The 18,610-nt window shown below is 45.0% G+C and overlaps 1 protein-coding gene across 1 annotated transcript in view; it reads left to right on the forward strand.

Moving 5' to 3' along the window:
* Positions 1-9,272: 9,272 nt before the first annotated feature.
* Positions 9,273-18,610, forward strand: part of LAMB4 (laminin subunit beta 4) — a 54,371-nt gene continuing 45,033 nt past the window's right edge. The window contains exons 1-3 of the mRNA XM_064142484.1: positions 9,273-9,868; positions 11,057-11,214; positions 15,560-15,695. Coding sequence (XP_063998554.1) covers positions 9,835-9,868; positions 11,057-11,214; positions 15,560-15,695 — 328 coding nt within the window. The 5' untranslated portion in view covers positions 9,273-9,834. The remainder of the gene's footprint in view (positions 9,869-11,056; positions 11,215-15,559; positions 15,696-18,610) is intronic.

The following is an 18,610-nucleotide window of genomic DNA, read 5'->3' on the forward strand; positions in this document are numbered from 1 at the left end:
GGCAACTGGACAAACAGTGACAGGGGATGGGACACCAGGACAACAAATACACCCTGAATGAGTTGCTCAGCTGCCTTGATGAACTTTGAGGAACAAAGAGGAGAAAACAGATACCGGCAAGATTTTGCGAAGCTTCAATTAAGTGACCGACGGTTTGATGCAAGGTATATTGAGTGTAAAAGCACTACGGCCTGGCTTGCAGCGGCAATAACTGTTTTAGATGCTATGGATGTAAAAAAGCAGGCAATGTTTAAAAAGAGTCAAGACCTCTATGACGGAAAAGGCTTTAAGACAGCAGGCTATAATAGTGGAAAAAAAGATTTTAAGCTCACAAGCCAGGCTTTAGACCAGAAGTGAGAAAACAGGTGTCATTTATGCCCAAAATCTGAGAAAAACTTCTGCTGGCAGAACTCATAAAAAGGCACTGCCTCTCCACCACAAACCTTACCCCTTAGTAACAGTAATGTTAGTTTATCTCTTAATTTCTTCCTTACAATTGCAGCAATCCATGCTCCTGTGTGCTGGTGTCCCCTGTAGTCTCTACAACTGTGCTGCCACTAACAGACTCAGAAAATCCCTTATCATAGGGTCACACTGTGCTACTGCCACCATGTGTACAAGTTCTTGAGTAACTGAGTCAACTCAGATATCTTCCTACCTCCGAAAGGGAAGCCTTCCAAAATCTTTTAAGAAGTACCAACATCTTATGTGACATCAAAATTATCCAGAGACAAGTGTTCAAAGTAAGAAAAAAAAAAAATTACCAAACACATATATTCATAGATCACAAAAGAGACTTGAAGGCTCCAGTAATTCTTGATAATGAGGCAAGTAAACAGAACCCAGACCCCAGAAACACAGAAAGTGTTTGTTTTCACAGCATTAATACAGAATTACTCTTCTTAATGACTTGGAGGAAAAAGTAGACCTGTACCAAAAGAGTTCCAAGTAGTATGTCAGAGTATATACGATTTGTAGAAATAAAAACTTTGGGTATCTACAGCATTTGAGAACAAAAAGAACCTGAAAAGGAGAAAGTAGTATGAACAGATTCAAAGAATGCTTTTTAGGGCTAGGCAGGCAGCAGGTTTGTACAACGAAGGAAAGAAGAGACAGTAACACACCAATGTTCTCAATGAATTCTGGTCAGTCTGTCCTAATCATTTTGGCAAGAATAACAATCAGATCAGAAAAAAAAGAGTGAGAGAATTATATCACAAGAATTACATAATCAGGTTGAAAAATACATTTATCAGTACATTTGTTCCTTTTTCTCACAAACAGCAGGCAGCTTTAGCTCTTATAGCTCTTTGGCACTTAAAGGCCAATGGTTGTAGGATGTAATTCAGCAGCCAGAGATTTTGCTCTCTAAGCCCTATTTTCCCTTCAAATGCTCTCAGCACCGAAGGTTATAAAGAGCAACAGATCTGGTTATTAACTGTGCATCAGAGATGCTCAACAGCTGTTCTCACAGGCTATGAACTAAAGCTTACAGACAAAAAGAATTTTGGTGTCAGTGCTCAATGTTGCATTGCAGTGCTTCTTACAGGGCAGAAGTGCCATGGGACAAAACTGCAGGTTTGCACCATTACAGTGATATGTTTAACTTCAGATATCTCTATAAGATTTTATGAGGGTAAACACAGTAATCATTTTTCAGAAGTTAAGAATAGAGAAAATTATATAGTGATAACATGTTGCGTTACACCTACCCTGCATATTCAACTGCACTGTGCTAAAGCAACATTAACAGTGATCACAGTAGCACAGTATCACAGTATTATCAGGGTTGGAAGAGACCTCACAGATCATCAAGTCCAACCCTTTACCACAGAGCTCAAGGCTACACCATGGCACCAAGTGCCACGTCCAATCCTGCCTTGAACAGCCCCAGGGACAGCGACTCCACCACCTCCCCGGGCAGCCCATTCCAGTGTCCAATGACTCTCTCAGTGAAGAACTTTCTCTTCACCTCGAGCCTAAATCTCCCCTGGCACAGCCTGAGGCTGTGTCCTCTCGTTCTGGCGCTGGCCACCTGAGAGAAGAGAGCAACCTCCTCCTGGCCACAACCACCCCTCAGGTAGTTGTAGACAGCAATAAGGTCTCGCCTGAGCCTCCTCTTCTCCAGGCTAAACAATCCCAGCTCCCTCAGCCTCTCCTCGTAGGGCTGTGCTCAAGGCCTCTCCCCAGCCTCGTCACCCTTCTCTGGACACGCTCAAGCATCTCAATGTCCCTCCTAAACTGGGGGGCCCAGAACTGAACACAGTACTCAAGGTGTGGTCTAACCAGTGCAGAGTACAGGGGCAGAATGACCTCCCTGCTCCTGCTGACCACACCATTCCTGATGCAGGCCAGGATGCCACTGGCTCTCTTGGCTACCTGGGCACACTGCTGGCTCATGTTCAGGCGGGTATCAATCAGTACCCCCAGATCCCTTTCTGTTTGGCTGCTCTCCAGCCACTCCGACCCCAGCCTGTATCTCTGCATGGGGTTGTTGTGGTCAAAGTGCAGCACCCTGCACTTGGAGCTATTGAACACCATCCCATTGGGCTCTGCCCATCTGTCCAGGCGGTAAAGGTCCCGCTGCAGAGCCCTTCTGCCCTCCAACTCAGTCACATCTGCCCCCAGCTTAGTGTCATCTGCAAACTTGCTGATGACTGACTCCATGCCCTCATCCAGATCATCTATGAAGATGTTAAAGAGGATGGGGCCCAGCACTGATCCCTGAGGGACACCACTAGTGACAGCCGCCAGCTGGATGTGGCACCATTCACCACCACTCTCTGGGTCCGGCCCTCCAGCCAGTTCCTAACCCAGCACAGAGTGTTGCCATCCAAGCCATGGGCTGACAGCTTAGCCAGCAGTTTGCTGTGGGGGACAGTGTCAAAGGCCTTGCTGAAGTCCAGATAGACCACATCCACAGCCTCCCCACATCCACCAAGCGGGTCACCTGATCATTAAAGGAGATCAGGTTGGAGAGGCAGGATCTGCCCTTCCTAAACCCATGCTGGCTGGATGATACTGTATCTACAAAATACCATTCCAACTTAAACTCTACTCCTCTCCTTATGCCCCTTCACACATGTTTTCTGCTCTCCGGATATCACCTCAGTGGTGGCAGCCTACGTGCATCTGCCAAGTTACCTTCAGGAGCCTGAGGGGACAGAGGAGGAAGTCCAGTTGTCACTTGCAGCCCATGCAGGTGAGACAAGGGGCAGCCCTCCAGATGCTGCTTTACACACACTTTGTTTCACCATGGCATTTAAGGAGGCCATCGTCTATGTAAAAAGTACAACTGTCTGGCCAAAATAAAAAATATATTAAAAAAACAAAACAAAACAAAAAACTCAAACCGGCACTTCCTAACAGTGGTGATCTATAAAATCCCTTGATGTGTGCAAAGAGGGGAAAACCACACAAAATGTCTCAAACCTGTACAGATCAGTCTGCTGTGAACCATAAACGAGACAGAAAATTAAAAATAATCCCTGGTAAAAACAGACTACGAAGCACATTTGATATTGAGGTCAGTCACAGAGAAAGTGGTAGACCAAACGAGGAGCAAGTATAAAAGGTGGACAGATTGCCCACGTGTGCGTTAACACACTCCTGTTAACAAGCTGGAAACCCTATGCAAGAGACACGAAATTTAAAACCTTGCTAAAGATTTCGAGATGAAACCCAAGCCCCCATCGTTTGCAGCTGTTGCAGTCGCCTGCAGAAGCGGTTCGCGGAGGCTGAAAACGCTGAGAAAAGGGCAGGGGAGCAGCACAGATGGATCAGTCGCGCCATGGCCGGCAGCGCCCGGACCTCGCGGAGTGGGGATGGAAGCAGCGCGGACAGGATGAGGCAAGGCAGAGAGGAGGAGGAAGGCAGGCAGCAGCCGCTTTACCAGTATGTGCAGGTATCAAGACGGCATTGAGGAAAGAGGAGGAAGCACAGGTGCAGAAAAGTAAATATGGTGATGAGGGGGCGGGAGTGGCTGGAAAGGGGGTGGAGGGGAAGAAAGCAAGTCTTAGAGTCCCGCTGTGGTGGGCTGCAGGGCCTGGGAGAGGGGGTTAGATAGGCGCCGGAGGAAGGTGGGACAGCGGTGGGGAGCTGCGGCAGGAAGCGGGTGCTGCAGCAGCTGCCGCACGCCATCGAGCGGCGATGGCGGCAGGAGAGCTACTCGACCAATCGGCAGGAACCACGCTCGCTGGAACCGGGGAGCGGAGGCGGCTGGCAGGGGCCCTCGCCTTGCGCGTCCAGCCCTTGCCAGGCGCTGGGGGGAGTAGGACGCTGCTGTGCCGCTGAGCGGCGCTGTGCGTTGCTCACGTCCTTCGTGTGCCGTAATCGCACACAGTGAGGAGGGTTGGAAGTGATCTCTGAGCCGCCCTGTCAGAGCAGAATCACCTGGGGCAGGTGACGAGGTGTTCGGTGAACCGTGGAGCCGCCGCTCCCGCTGTTTTGTGTCAGGGGCAAAATCACTTGTGCCTGACATCTGTCCCTCAGGTGGTGAAGCTGCTTAATCACTGCAGGCTTGTCGCGTTTCTACGTCCCCCGCTTTAGCTAATGCTTGGTTTATGCAGACACAGATTGCCACACGCCTGTGCCGCCTGCCGAGGAAGTAGCCCCGTGCCAGTTAGGGCAGTGGAGACCGTGCGGGCGTGAGGTACGGATGAGGCCTCACCAGTGCTGATTACAGGGGGATGATCACCTCCCTGTGCCTGCTGGCCACAGCGTTTGTAATCCAAGCCAGGATGCCACTGAGCTTCTTGGCCACTGGGGCACACTACTGGCTCATGTTCAGTCAGCTATGAACCAAATACAGCCAGCTCCCTCTCCGAGTCACAGCTTTTCAATCAAACCTCCTCAAGTCTGTAGCTTATCATGGAGTTGTTGTGATCCAGGTGAAGGACCTGGCACTTGGCCTTGTTAAACTTCATGCAATTAACCTTGGCCCATCAGATCTGTCAAATTATCTTCTTTCAATTTATTGTAACATGTGCTTCATACTGGTTTTATTATTCAGTGCTGCCAAAACAACAGTCTTTGCCTTTGAGAAATTAGCCTTAAAGATACTCTTGAAGGGAGGAGAGTGGAAACAAGAGAAGAGAGAGACAAAAGTAGCAAGGTCGTTTTGTTTTTCTGACCATTAGATTTCATTTACAGTTTGGCAAGTTCTTTATGAGTGGGATTCATTTCAGTCTGTCTCAGTAGCTTAAAATGCAGACATTTGTCCTAAGCTAGGTAAGTGGGCTGCCCATAACCAAAGGAAAGCAGCAGCTACCTCCAAAGGAGAATTTGTCTCTTTAAGGTAGGTATCTTTATGGGTGGGGTTCATTTCAGTCCATCTCAGTAGCTTAAAATGCAGACATTTGTCCTAAGCTAGGTAAGTGGGCTGCCCATAACCAAAGGAAAGCAGCAGCTACCTCCAAAGGAGAATTTGTCTCTTTAAGGTAGGTATCTTTATGGGTGGGGTTCATTTCAGTCCGTCTCAGTAGCTTAAAATGCAGGCATTTGTCCTAAGCTAGGTAAGTGGGCTGCCCATAACTAAAGCAAAGCAGCAGCTACCTCCAAAGGAGAATTTGTCTCTTTAAGGTAGGTATCTTTATGGGTGGGGTTCATTTCAGTCCATCTCAGTAGCTTAAAATGCAGGCATTTGTCCTAAGCTAGGTAAGTGGGCTCCCATAACCAAAGCAAAGCAGCAGCTACCTCCAAAGGAGAATTTGTCTCTTTAAGGTAGGTATCTTTATGGGTGGGGTTCATTTCAGTCCATCTCAGTAGCTTAAAATGCAGGCATTTGTCCTAAGCTAGGTAAGTGGGCTCCCATAACCAAAGCAAAGCAGCAGCTACCTCCAAAGGAGAATTTATCTCTTTAAGGTAGGTATCTAAAGAAGGCAGTAGAATGGACCCTGTAGGGTTCCCTGTCTTTATGCATGGTCTCTACAGGAAACTCAGGTGATTTGTTTAGATTAAATACTTACTTTTCACATGGCAAGAGTAATCCTAGGTTCAAATTTTAACTTTTTGAAATGTTAAATGACTGTTTATTTTTCTGGTGGTTTTTTTTTCACATTTGTATTACAGGGAAAGAATTCTATGTACCCGAAGATACGTTTCTACTCACAATGTCCGTTGGAGGAATAGGTGTGCCTGTATGAGGAGAGGTTGAGGGAGCTGGGCCTGTTTAGCCTGGAGAAGAGGAGGCTCAGGGGTGATCTTATTACTGTCTACAACTACCTGAAAGGGCATTGTAGCCAGGTGGGGGGTGGCCTCTTCTCCCAGGCAACCAGCAATAGAACAAGGGGACACAGTCTCAAGTTGTGCCAGGGTAGGTATAGGCTGGATATTAGGAAGAAGTTCTTCACAGAGAGAGTGATTTCCCATTGGAATGGGCTGCCCAGGGAGGTGATGGAGGCACCATCCCTGGGGTCTTCAAGAAAAGCCTGGATGAGGCACTTAGTGCCATGGTCTAGTTGATTGGCTAGGGCTGGGTGCTAGGTTGGACTGGATGATCTTGGAGGTCTCTTCCAACCTGGTTGATTCTATGATTCTATGAACTAGTGCCAGCTGCCCATCAGTCAGCATCCTGGGGCCAGGCTCTGAAGTATGGCTGGTGCCTCTGCTCCTTCCAGCTTCCCTCACTGCTGGTTGGTGTCTGCACAGGGACCATATGCTGAAGCGCTAGCAAGTCTTATCCTCTGTGTTATAGCTATGCCTTGGGCCTAAGAAATGACAACCACAGGACTTGTGATGACTTGAAAAATCACGCACCAGTGCTATCTACCCTCCAGCCAGCACAGGATGAGTGATAGATTATAAATCCAGATCCTTTAAGAGTGAAGAGATTAAAGAAGCAAAAAATAAGTTTCTTAATCCTTGCCTCAAGCAGTTTAAAACCTCCTTCTTGCTTGGGGTCCTACATAAATCAAGATGCAGGACTGGCTATATTCTACAAATAAATCTGCCTTGATACTTAGTTCTCACATAACTTCTCAGTAACAAAATTTGAGTTCCCTACCAAACACACTAATAAAATGTCAACTATTCTATAATTTAGTAGCATCATGATAATAACACTTTCTTCAGCTATATGTCATTCTTTCAGAGAGCACTTGACATACTGCTTACACATAAAAAAGTTAGATTAATGTCTTTATATACAATTTAGTCTTTTATTTCTTAATATCAAAACTCAGTAAATACAAACCACCTGTACGGTAATCAATCATGCATGAATACAAAGCAAATGCAGGATAAATTAGCCTGAAGAGTCTCCCACAAGTAATTTCCACATGCACTTATGGAAAATAATTTCAAACAAAGTACCTGTATGAATTATTTCTGCTAGAATGCATGATCTCAGTAATGGCAGAGGACATTTAGCACTAAGTATTGCAGTTGGATTAAAGAACACCGATCTTTATATTTTATGAAAGAACAGGAATGACTAAGAGCAAAGCAGTGATGACCAGTTTATAAAACATTTTTCACATATAGAGGACCTTCTGTTTGAGATGTGGTTATACTTTACAGACAATAATGAATTAAGCCTTTCAAGCACCCAGAGGAGAACTGATAACAAACATACCACAACTTAAAATATATACCCAAGACAGCATACCATTCTGAAAAATGGAATCAAAGTTTCACAGATATCAACAGACACCGAAAAATAGTGGCCAGTTCTGTGCATGAGCTGGGGATGCCAATTTGGAGCTCCTCCATCACTGCATTTCTTGTGACTGCACTGTACTCTGCACACAAACCTGTCCAGTGCTTTACTACTGTGGGCAGTTACAAGCAAAGCCTGTCCTGAAATGAAAAGCTGTAACTCAAGGCATCCTGTTGCCTTTAGCTTTTAAGTCCAACCAAACAACCAAAACCAAAAACAACAAAGCCCCAGACAAACTAGTGCTCATGGCAGTGGTCCAGAGCTTGAACTGATTTGAAGCTGCCTTGATACAGCCACCCTGATGCAATCACGGCTCTCAGGTAGGCATGTTTAGTCACTTCAAACCCCAACATCCTCCCTTCCAGAAGACCTACTGTGAGGATACACCTTTTCTAGCCCTTGTTCATTTAGACCAGTGCCACCAGTCTTCTGATTGTAAGTAGTTTTAAAGACTTTGATGTTTAGTTGAAAATTGGATCAACGGAACAGTTAATAATTAAGACCCATTTGCCATTACTTTAAGAATCCCATTCCTCTTTTTTCAGTTGCATAGAATTTTTCTGCCATTAACTTAGCCTGTCACAATTTTCTTTCACTGCACACATTTGCAGATGCCAGAAGCATTCACAAATCAAGCCTTTGGCAGGTTGCAGGCTGGGTCTCATTCTCACCTACACCTCGGTGCCTCAGGGGACATGCTGTCTTCTCCAGCTGAAGCATGCAGGTATGCCTTTTGCTTCCCTCGGCCAATTGTGCTCATTTCCAGCTGAAACACTTTGCTGTCTGAAACCCAGGTAAGACCTCTTCAGTGTATATTTTTTCAGCTGTGCATGTAACTAAAGTAAGTTGGAGTTTTGCTAGCGCTTGTTTCTCTGTTAAAGAGACTCGTGGTTTAAGAGTATCATTGCTATTGAAAGTCGCCATGTTAGGTAGGGTAGGTTCTGTGACATGTTCTTGCCAGGAATAGTCTTACTTATTGCAGGAATATGTTTGCTGAGTTTTGCCTCAGACACTGGCTTCACGGCCAGCTCTCTCTGTAGCTGGGGAGCCAGGTACAGCTGCACAGATGCTTGCTGGTATTGTTTACCAGTTACGTGCTAGTTTCTTTGCAGTTGCGGAAGATTAGAGGAGCTGAAGCAGCACAGAAGGCTGGGGTCACCTTTGCTACCAGTGGTTGCTGAAATAGCCATCTAGGTATGGCTATTGTGTCATATGCTGTATAGAGCCAAGTGAACCAAGCCTACGGGAAGCTTGTAACATGAAATACTTTAAATGCTTTTGCTTATGTTCCCCTACTCTGAGGTGAGAATTTTGTCTTAGCTCATTCAGCGCAGCAGCAACTATATGGAGGTGAGGAAGAAGAATGGAGCCAGGAAACACATTTTGGGCATGATAACACAGGGATGCCCCAACAGCTGGAGCTGCATCAGGGCATAGAGCCAGGCTGGTGCCAACAGATGGAAAGAGAGGTGAAAGGTGCAAAGATGGGGGCAAGCTGTGGTTTGAGAGATGTGCTTGATGGCAGTATGCTGGGTTATCTTTTATACCTATGTCTGCCTTCTCCAACAGGTTTTGTCTTGGCAGGTTCTTTGTTTTGTGCTGAGGTTGCCCTGTATGGTTCTTTTGCATTGATATTAATGTTTCCTGCTTCACCACACTTTAAGATGTGGTTACAATATTGTCTCTGACAAAATCCATAGCACTTGCCATAAGACATTTCTCAGTGACGTCTTCATTAACACCTTAGTCTTTTTTTTAAGTGAATGAAAAGAAAAAATAATCTCCAGGGAAAGATTTATATCTCTGCAAATGGCCCTGGTGAATTTAGTTATGATTAAATAGCTCGTATTTGAGGACTACAATATTTTTGCTGTTAGCACTGTTTTTATTTTACACTAAGTATGAATATGGTTTCAGAGTCCTCTCAGAACACCCTTGTGAGGTGTCCCTCTGCTTTCATCTTTGTTTCAGCCCCAAATTTCCACAGTGATAATTTTTCACTAGAACAGTCAAAACCAGATTTCCTTTCAATCTTTATGTTTTTGTTAGGGCTCTGTCCATTTACTACAAATTAGCTCTGAGTAAGCTTACATGTAAAGGGTGCCTTGGTATGGCAGAGCACCAAGTGACCTAACTCTACTCTTGCAGTGGTACCTGTCTGAATTTCACAAGGAGGCATGAAGCTGGGGCTGGTCATCCTCTTACATCTCAGTAAGTACAGATGTTACAGTTACTCTAGGCCAATTTTAAGTTATTGTCATGTGATTTACATATTTCTCCAATATTTTGTTGGAGTGATTCTTTTAAATTCACTATTACATGTGTCTTAAAAGTGTGACCCTATTCCCCCACTCTCTTGCTTAAGATATATGAGGGATATGAAACCTTAAAGTACAAATAAAAGGTGCATGTTGTAACTGAGTCTGAATCAGGCCATGAAAGTGATAATCAGTATCTGCTAATGAGCAATGAGTATGGATCTGTATAAATAGGAAGAGCAGGCTAACCAAAGTCAGGTCTTGCTGTGTACCTAAGTGTCACTCATCACCTGAAATATGGCCTGAGCCAGAGACTGAAATCTGGCTGTAAAATACTGCATTTTTACCATTGTAATTGCACTACTCTTTCTAGCTTTCTGTAGGATATTCTTCTATCGATTGGTTGGGTTTTTCAACTCCACTTTTTATAACAAGTTGAGCCAAGTAAAACTGAAGAGATAAATCCTTCAAGGTACCCATTCCTGTTCATGTTTTCAGGATGAAACTTGCTTAAAAGCATGAGCCCTGTGAGGAAAAGTTTTAACATAATGAAGAAAATATTTGATGTTGTTTCAGACAAAACAAACAAAAAGATCCTGCCATTATTTAGAAAATAGATAATTGTTCTGTTTAATTATTGATGACCATTCAATAGTATCTGAACAGAGGATTCATTGCAAATCATCAGAAAATCTGATGTCAGTCCTGGTCTAATTTCCACCATTGCCACTTGGAAATTAAGAGAAATCAGCAGAACTAACACAAATCTGTCTCTGCTCTAAAAGTCAATTGGAATGCCTGGGGTTCTGCTGCAGTAGTGCTGGCTATGGGTATGTGGAGAGCATAATAAATTGTTGCTTGTGGCAGACTGGGATGTTTAGTGTGCAATAATGTGCTGACAAATTAACTTTTAGCACAGATTTGCAATGTGCTAGTCATATCTTTTATAGTGATTTTGCAGCAGATATGTTCATTATCGAAACTCTTCAGGAGTCCACCAAATTTTATTAAGTACAAAAGGAGCACAGGCAAAGGATGATTTAGTTCTCTGCTGATGTTGAGATTTAACTGATTTTGTCTGAAGAACACTGTTGGGTATAAAAAATAATTTAATTTCTCTTTGATCTCACTTTGTGCTCAGTGCTGATAAGACTTCACCATGCACAGGATGACTGTGATGCTGGGTCCTGCCACCCAGCTGTTGGGGACCTTCTCCTGGGTCGAAGCAAGCAATTAACAGCCTCATCAACCTGTGGAATGACCAGCCCTCAGAAGTACTGCATTATAGGCTACCTAGAGGTTAGTTTGCTGTTTCTTTTTTAATAAATTGAAGTCTGCTTGCTATCAGTATTCCCACCTGTAAAAGGAATTTGCCCAGACTAGGAAGTTTCTATTGGATTTGCCTGAATTATCATCAAAGAGTGTGATGTAACAATCTTATGCTTTATTGCAGCACATGTGGAGGGTTTGGCAGCAAACAGGCTCCACAGTGATGCGTAGCTGCTCAAGAGGGCGAAATATCCATGAGATGTGAATGAGTACAGGGATTTCTGAAAGAGCTTTGCTCTGCCAGTCCTTTTCCCACTTATGCTTCAGAGGTGAAGGATACAGATTGCATATGCATAAGTGCAGGAGGAGTGCAGTCATGCAGGCTGTAGACACTGCCTTGACAGACCTTTGCTGAAGGATGTGTTCCATACGGTGTTGAGATGTGAGGCAGCCTGTTAAGAGATTCACACCATGTCCTTTCATGTCTTTTAATCTAAGAGCAGCATTGATAAAAGCAGAAAGCCATTTCTGGGGGAGGGAGAACCTAATGGTGTTGTCCAATTTTTGGCTATGTGGGTGGTTAGGCAGACCCAGAATGTGAGTAATGAGGAGGATCCCTCTCCCTCCCTGGCCACAGCAATGAAGGCCAAAGTGGGTGGGCAGGAGCTGCACCAGGCAGAAGTGGAATTTCCCTGTTGCATGTCCTGGAGGACCTGGTCTTGCTCAGAAAATAAATTGTCAGCCTAGGCTGAAGAGGAAGTTAATGAAATACAGCTTCATTTATAAACAATTGAAAATAATTGCAGTTTATGGTCTTCTGGTAGAATGGTGTGACACATTTGCTCTGCCGTGCTGCAATGGCACCAAGCACTGCTCCAAGTTACGTGTTGCAACTACATTTTCTGGAAAATGTAAATACCTCTTTCCTCTTCTGAAATAGCCTGAGTCTTGGCACTGCTTGGTAGATGGACACAAAGAGTCTTCACAGAGCCATCATCTTTCTGGCATTAGCTGAATAACTGCTTTTTAGTTTTGCTTTTTAAAAGAAGATCAAAGAGCAATGAAAATAGTATTTTTCACTTGCCTATTTTTCACTTATCCTTTGAATTATATAAATACAGACTAATGGCAAGGAACAGCTGTTCTGCAATAATCCCTGTGATTCAATGCTATTTCATCCTACCTTGACCCCTTGTGACTGTGTCCTGAAGAGGGCATGAGCTATGAATTCTGCTGAGAATGCTTGAGAGGTAGAGGCTTATGCTCTGGTAATAGTCTGTTCTGTCAGCATGTGTCACTTGTAGTGTATCAGAGTTCAATTCAACTCAGTTCTCTTTCTCACAAGCACATTTTGAACACATTGCTGGAGGCAGCCCAGCAAGCTTTGTGTCTTGCAAAGCAAAGTTATTCCTCCCCTAGTTCCCTTCCTGATGAACTGTGTGTCAGGCATCACGATGACAGCAAACCTTACTTGTGAGAGAGTGTATTAGTCAACATGGCAAGCTGCCAAGAGTCAGAACTCAGGTGTTGTCTTATTGAAAATTCAGATTTTTTAAAAAAAGAGTTTCACTGCTTTGTGTTTGAAGAGAAGCACTGCAGATAATTTTCAGTGCTTAATGTGTCTTGTTATTTCGAAATGTAAGTTAAGTGGGGTTTTGCCCTGTGGTTGGATTTACTGCTTGCACATGTTTTGAGAGGAAAAGAGGACCCAGTGTTAAGGAGATTATAAAACTGCAGTTCAGAGGCACATGGGATCTGCCAGACTTGTCTTATGTGGACTATACATGTATGTGTCCTTTAGGACACAAAAGAGTTATTTTTATGAAGCAACCTTTAACATAAGTTGACTGAATATCTCATATTGTCTACATAAACCAGGGAGTGGGTGTGTGCAGTTCTGCCACGTGCTTCAATAAGCTAAGCTCTCCTTACTAGGACTTTGTGAAATGAGATGACAGAGTAATTTTTTGTATTTCTATCTCACCTTCTTCCAACCCTGATGATACTGTGATACTGTGTGATACACTTACTGAGTATGTTATAGAATGGCAGGATAGAATACATATTTATTGTGATGTTTTAAAAGCATGCCATTACACCATGCCTGTACATTTTTATATCTTAGTTTGTTCAAATGTGAATAATTCCCAGGTGATTTAATAATACACAGATGTGCAAAACATTCCTAATACTTCTCCATAGATCCTGAGTGTGCTGGGCATGGTGCCCCTCCCCACTTCCCCTTCTGGATTGTTTCTGTCCCAGATCCTGCCACTGACTCCTGCTTTCTGTTTCCAGCAGCATCCCTGCCAGCCTCCCAGCCATGGGCACTGAATCTGTACTTCCACCTTCAGCTCCCTCTGGGGTGCTGTGTTGTCCCCTCTTCCCCCTGCCAGTGTCCTTGCAAGCCAGGCACGCAGCTTGAGCATCACCTTTTGCTATGCCTTATCTAGGAGTCCTCATGCTCAGGCGCTGCAGAAATCTTGTAGAGTCTGTCTGCGTAGTGCAGCCACCTCTGGCCACGTTGATCAGCTCCTCCAGTACAGCCAGTCGCAGGCTTTCCCATGGTCCTGCTGCCTGTGCGTGGGCTGCTTGGGCTTGTCCACATGCTTCAGCAAGTCATCTCCCTGCCCAGCATGTTAACCTTGTCATAGTTCCGTACGTCTCCCACCGAATCCCCCTCTTATCGCCTTAAATAGCAGCTCCTTGCCCTCTCTTTCAAAGTCCTTTTGCAGACAGAAGCCTTTCTTTCATCAGCTAGATACTGGCTAATCATTGCCACCTTCATCCTCAGCTTGTTACATTTTCAAACAAGATCCTTTCACCCTACTGACATCCTGATTTTCCTTCTTTGCCTAGTTTTTAAACTTTCTTCCTTTCTGTATTTCTACAAAAGACACTGACAGTGGTCAAGATGGTAGTGTCAGCCCAGGCCACTCACTTACATTGCACCTGGATTCCAACCTTGCCTTCCATTTGTACAACAGCATCTGTCTGCTGCTCCTGGCTGAGTCTCTGAGCTGCTGAAAATATGCAAGAGAGAGGGAAATGATATGATTAATTTAGTGAACGTTCCTCTCAAGGTTTTTTTTTACATCTTGAAAGATCCAGTTCTCCCTCGTATCCCCTCTGCCTCTTCAGTATTATCTCTGGATGAAAGTTTGTACAGCCTTTATGAGACATGAATAAAAGCTAAATGTAACAAAAATTTCATCAGAGACACTTGCAAAACAAGCCTTCTGTCAGGTAAACCCAGAATTAACACCTTGACAGACTTATTTCTGTGCTTTTACTGGCATCTCTTCTCCATAACTGAAAAAGTGTATTTTTAACACTTTAACAACTGAGGCCAACATTTCCTATATACATGTTTTGTGCAAGCGATGATTTTCTTGTGCTTGTCCCTTATGTAGAATCATAGAATGTTTTGGGTTGGAAGAGACCTCAAAGATCATCTAGTTCCAACCTATGAAAGCTTGAGTCCAAGTGCCAGGTGCTGCACTTTGGCCACAGCAACCCCATGCAGAGATACAGGCTGGGGTCAGAGTGGCTGCAGAGCAGCCAAACAGAGAGGGATCTGGGGGTGATGATTGATACCCGCCTGAACATGAGCCAGCAGTGTGCCCAGGTGGCCAAGAGAGCCAGTGGCATCCTGGCCTGTATCAAGAATGGTGTGGTCAGCAGGAGCAGGGAGGTCATTCTGCCCCTGTACTCTGCACTGGTTAGACCACACCTTGAGTACTGTGTCCCATTCTGGGCCCCTCAATTCAAGAGAGATGTTGAGGTGCTGGAACGTGTCCAGAGAAGGGCAACAAAGCTGGTGAGAGGCCTGGAACACAAACCCTGTGAGGAGAGGCTGAGGGAGCTGGGGTTGTTCAGCCTGGAGAAGAGGAGGCTCAGGGGTGACCTCATTGCTGTCTGCGGCTGCCTGGGGGGAGGTTGTAGCCAGGTGGGAGTTGGTCTCTTTTCCCAGACAACCAGCAGCAGAGCAGGAGGACACAGCCTCAAGCTACGCCAGGGGAAATTTAGGCTTGAGGTGAGGAGAAAGTTCTTCACTGATAGAGTCATTGGGTACTGGAATGGGCTGCCCGGGGAGGTGGTGGAGTCGCCGTCCTTGGAGCTGTTCAAGGCAGGATTGGACGTGGCACTTGGTGCCATGGTCTAGCCTTGAGCTCTGTGGTAAAGGGTTGGACTTGATGATCTGTGAGGTCTCTTCCAACCTTGGTGATACTGTGATACTGTGAGTGATAAAAAGCACAGGCACTCTAAGCAGTATGGCAGATTTTAGTCTTGCAATAGCATAAATGTGGGTACATCCACTGGATATTTAGATAAGAGACCAAAATTAGCTTTATTCTGCTGTTTTGTTTTCTAGGCTGAAGAGAAGTGCTTTGTCTGTGACTCCAGATACCCATATAATCCCTATGCGCAGCACAAAAGTCACCTGGTTGAAAATGTTATCACAACTTTTTGGACTGATAGGAAAAAGAAGTGGTGGCAATCAGAAAATGGTAAGTTTCTTTAAGAAAATATTACAGCAAAATGTTACTGTGAGATTTATGTAATTGGCATTCACCAGGTTGCCTTCAGGGAGAGATGAAGCAAAACTGTATCTATTTTTGATTTGGCATTCTTGAGTGATTTAAACCTATCTCTGTGTAACAATATAGAATTTCAGAAATGCTTTTTCTCTACAGCTCTTCAGTAGCTTGCCAGAGGAGCTGTGGCAGTGTTGTGTTATATACAGTGGCCATATATTTTTCGCATGATATCTGCCTTTCAGGGAAATGTGATTTCACAGTATCACAGTATCACAGTATCATCAGGATTGGAAAAGACCTCACAGATCATCAAGTGCAACCCTTTACCACAGAGCTCAAGGCTAGACCATGGCACCAAGTGCCACGTCCAATCCTGCCTTGAACAGCCCCAGGGACGGCGACTCCACCACCTCCCCAGGCAGCCCATTCCAGTGTCCAATGACTCTCTCAGTGAAGAACTTTCTCCTCACCTCAAGCCTAAATCTCCCCTGGCACAGCCTGAGGCTGTGTCCTCTCGTTCTGGTGCTGGCCACCTGAGAGAAGAGAGCAACCTCCTCCTGGCCACAACCACCCCTCAGGTAGTTGTAGACAGCAATACCCCTGAGCCTCCTCTTCTCCAGGCTAAACAATCCCAGCTCCTTCAGCCTCTCCTCGTAGGGCTTGTGCTCAAGGCCTCTCACCAGCCTCATCACCCTTCTCTGGACACACTCAAGCATCTCAATGTCCCTCCTAAAGTGGGGGGCCCAGAACTGAACATAGTATTCAAGGTGTGGTCTAACCAGTGCAGAGTACAGGGGCAGAATGACCTCCCTGCTCCTGCTGACCACACCATTCCTGATGCAGGCCAGGATGCCATTGGCTCTCTTGGCCACCTGGGCACCAAAAGGTGCATTTGCCTGCAGATGTGTAATGACAGAGTGCATAAAACACAAATGCCCATTAAAAAGACCCAAACCAAAACAGTGCTTGCAGTGTGAAACACTAATAATTTAGGAAATAATTACATAAACTCTGGCTATCGGCACCCTTCGTGCCATGCATTAATTTTGTCACAGTCTTCTCTGTAGTAGAGTTCTTCACTGATATCACAGAATCATAGAATGGTTTAGGTTGAGAAAGACCTTTAAAGGTTATCCCATCCACCTCTCCTGCAGTGAGCAGGGACGTCTTCCAGTAGACCAGGTTGCTCAGAGCTCCATCCAACCTGACTTTGAATGTTTCCAGGGATGGGGCATCTACACTTGTTTAGTTTAAAATCATTATCCCTTGTCCTGTTTTAACAGGGCCTGATAAAAAGTTTGTCCAAATTTTTCTTTTAGACCTCCTTTAAGTATTGAAAGGCTTCAATAAATTTTCCATGAAGCCTTCTGTTCTCCAGACTGAACAACCCCAACGCTCTCAGCCTTTTTTCATAGGTGATATGTTCCATTCTTCTGGTTATTTCTGTGGGCCTCCTCTGGACCTGCTGTAACTGGTCCTTCTCTTTCTTGTTCTGCAGACTTCAGAGCTGAGCACAGTACTTCAGGTGGTGTCTCACCAGGTTCAAGTAGAGGGGTGGGGTCACCTCATTTGACTTGCTGGCCACATTTCATTTGATGCAGCTGTCTTGGGTTCAAATGCAAGTTCCCAGAGACTCTTATAAATTTGGTAGACCCAATGACAATTTATAGAATTTATAGAGTTTATAGAGTGCCCTCCCCTCCTCCCCCTCCTTTCCCCAAAAGACAGGGAGAGAGATAAAAGGTAGGGACACCCCCAATAAATCAATCTCACTCGATTTGGAAGTTAAAAAGGAAAAGTTTAACAATAACTTAGAAAAAAGGGATTGGAGGTAGGGGAGTTTACAAAGGATGAGGAAGGGAAAACAGCAAAATACAAAACAGGGATGGATACAACCCGAGTAGTGTGATGGTGTCTCTGCCTCGTGGCTGGTATGCAGTATCAGTGTGTGTGTGCGGTCATGAACGCAGGTAGTGAGCAAGAGGGCGAAAAGAGAGCAAGAGACAGGAGAACTCCTGTCTTTTATACCACAGGAAGTGGGGGGAGTGGGCTAACCATCACCTGGAGTGTGGCCCACCCCTGAGGAGGGGCCGAGACCCCTAGGGTCAGGTTCAGGGTCACTCCCCCAGGAGTGTTAACCCTATACATTCCACCCCTTGGTTAGACCACTTCCACCTTCCTAAGAACAGTCTTCTTCTCCAAAGATGGGAAAAGTGTCCTTGGGTTAAGAGTTCTTTTTAGTCCTTCTCAGTCCCCGGCTGTATCTCAAGGCGATGTGCTCCTCTGGCCCGGTGCAGGTTGCTGAGATGTGAGCAGGGCAGGAACGGAAGAAAAGTCAGTGAAAACAGGAACAGTTCTTGTTGGAACTCAGGAAAGTCTTTTTCCTCTGTGAAGAAAAAACATCAGGAACAGTCTCTCTTGGTGTCTGGCATCAGGGGAACAGGTGTAGATGAGCTGGCTGTAGACATCCTCTGGAGGGAAATCAGGAACAGTCTCTCACTGCAGGGCATCAGTGACGAATCAGATGCAGGGTTCTGGTTGGACGCCGTGGTGTGATGCGATGTTGTAGGACTCTGGATAGCTGCTGCTGTGATGTAGGTTCTGTTGGACGCCGTGTAGTGGTGAGGGTATAACTACAAAAACAACTTGTAACCCCTTATGAACTATAATACAAGTATTGCACAACTATGATACAAGTATTGCACAATTATGATACAACTATTATACAAGATAACCTGAAAGTATCTGGAACACATGGAATCAACTCTGAGATTTCAAAACCTTTTCAGCTAAAGAGAGGTTTCTCTGAGGGACACACTCGATAACACCAGTTTCCATCATCACCCAGTATGTGTGACCAGGACCCTCTGCAGATACCACCCCTT

The sequence above is a fragment of the Pogoniulus pusillus genome, chromosome 4 (genome assembly GCF_015220805.1).
Source record: "Pogoniulus pusillus isolate bPogPus1 chromosome 4, bPogPus1.pri, whole genome shotgun sequence".
Lineage (NCBI taxonomy): Eukaryota > Metazoa > Chordata > Aves > Piciformes > Lybiidae > Pogoniulus > Pogoniulus pusillus.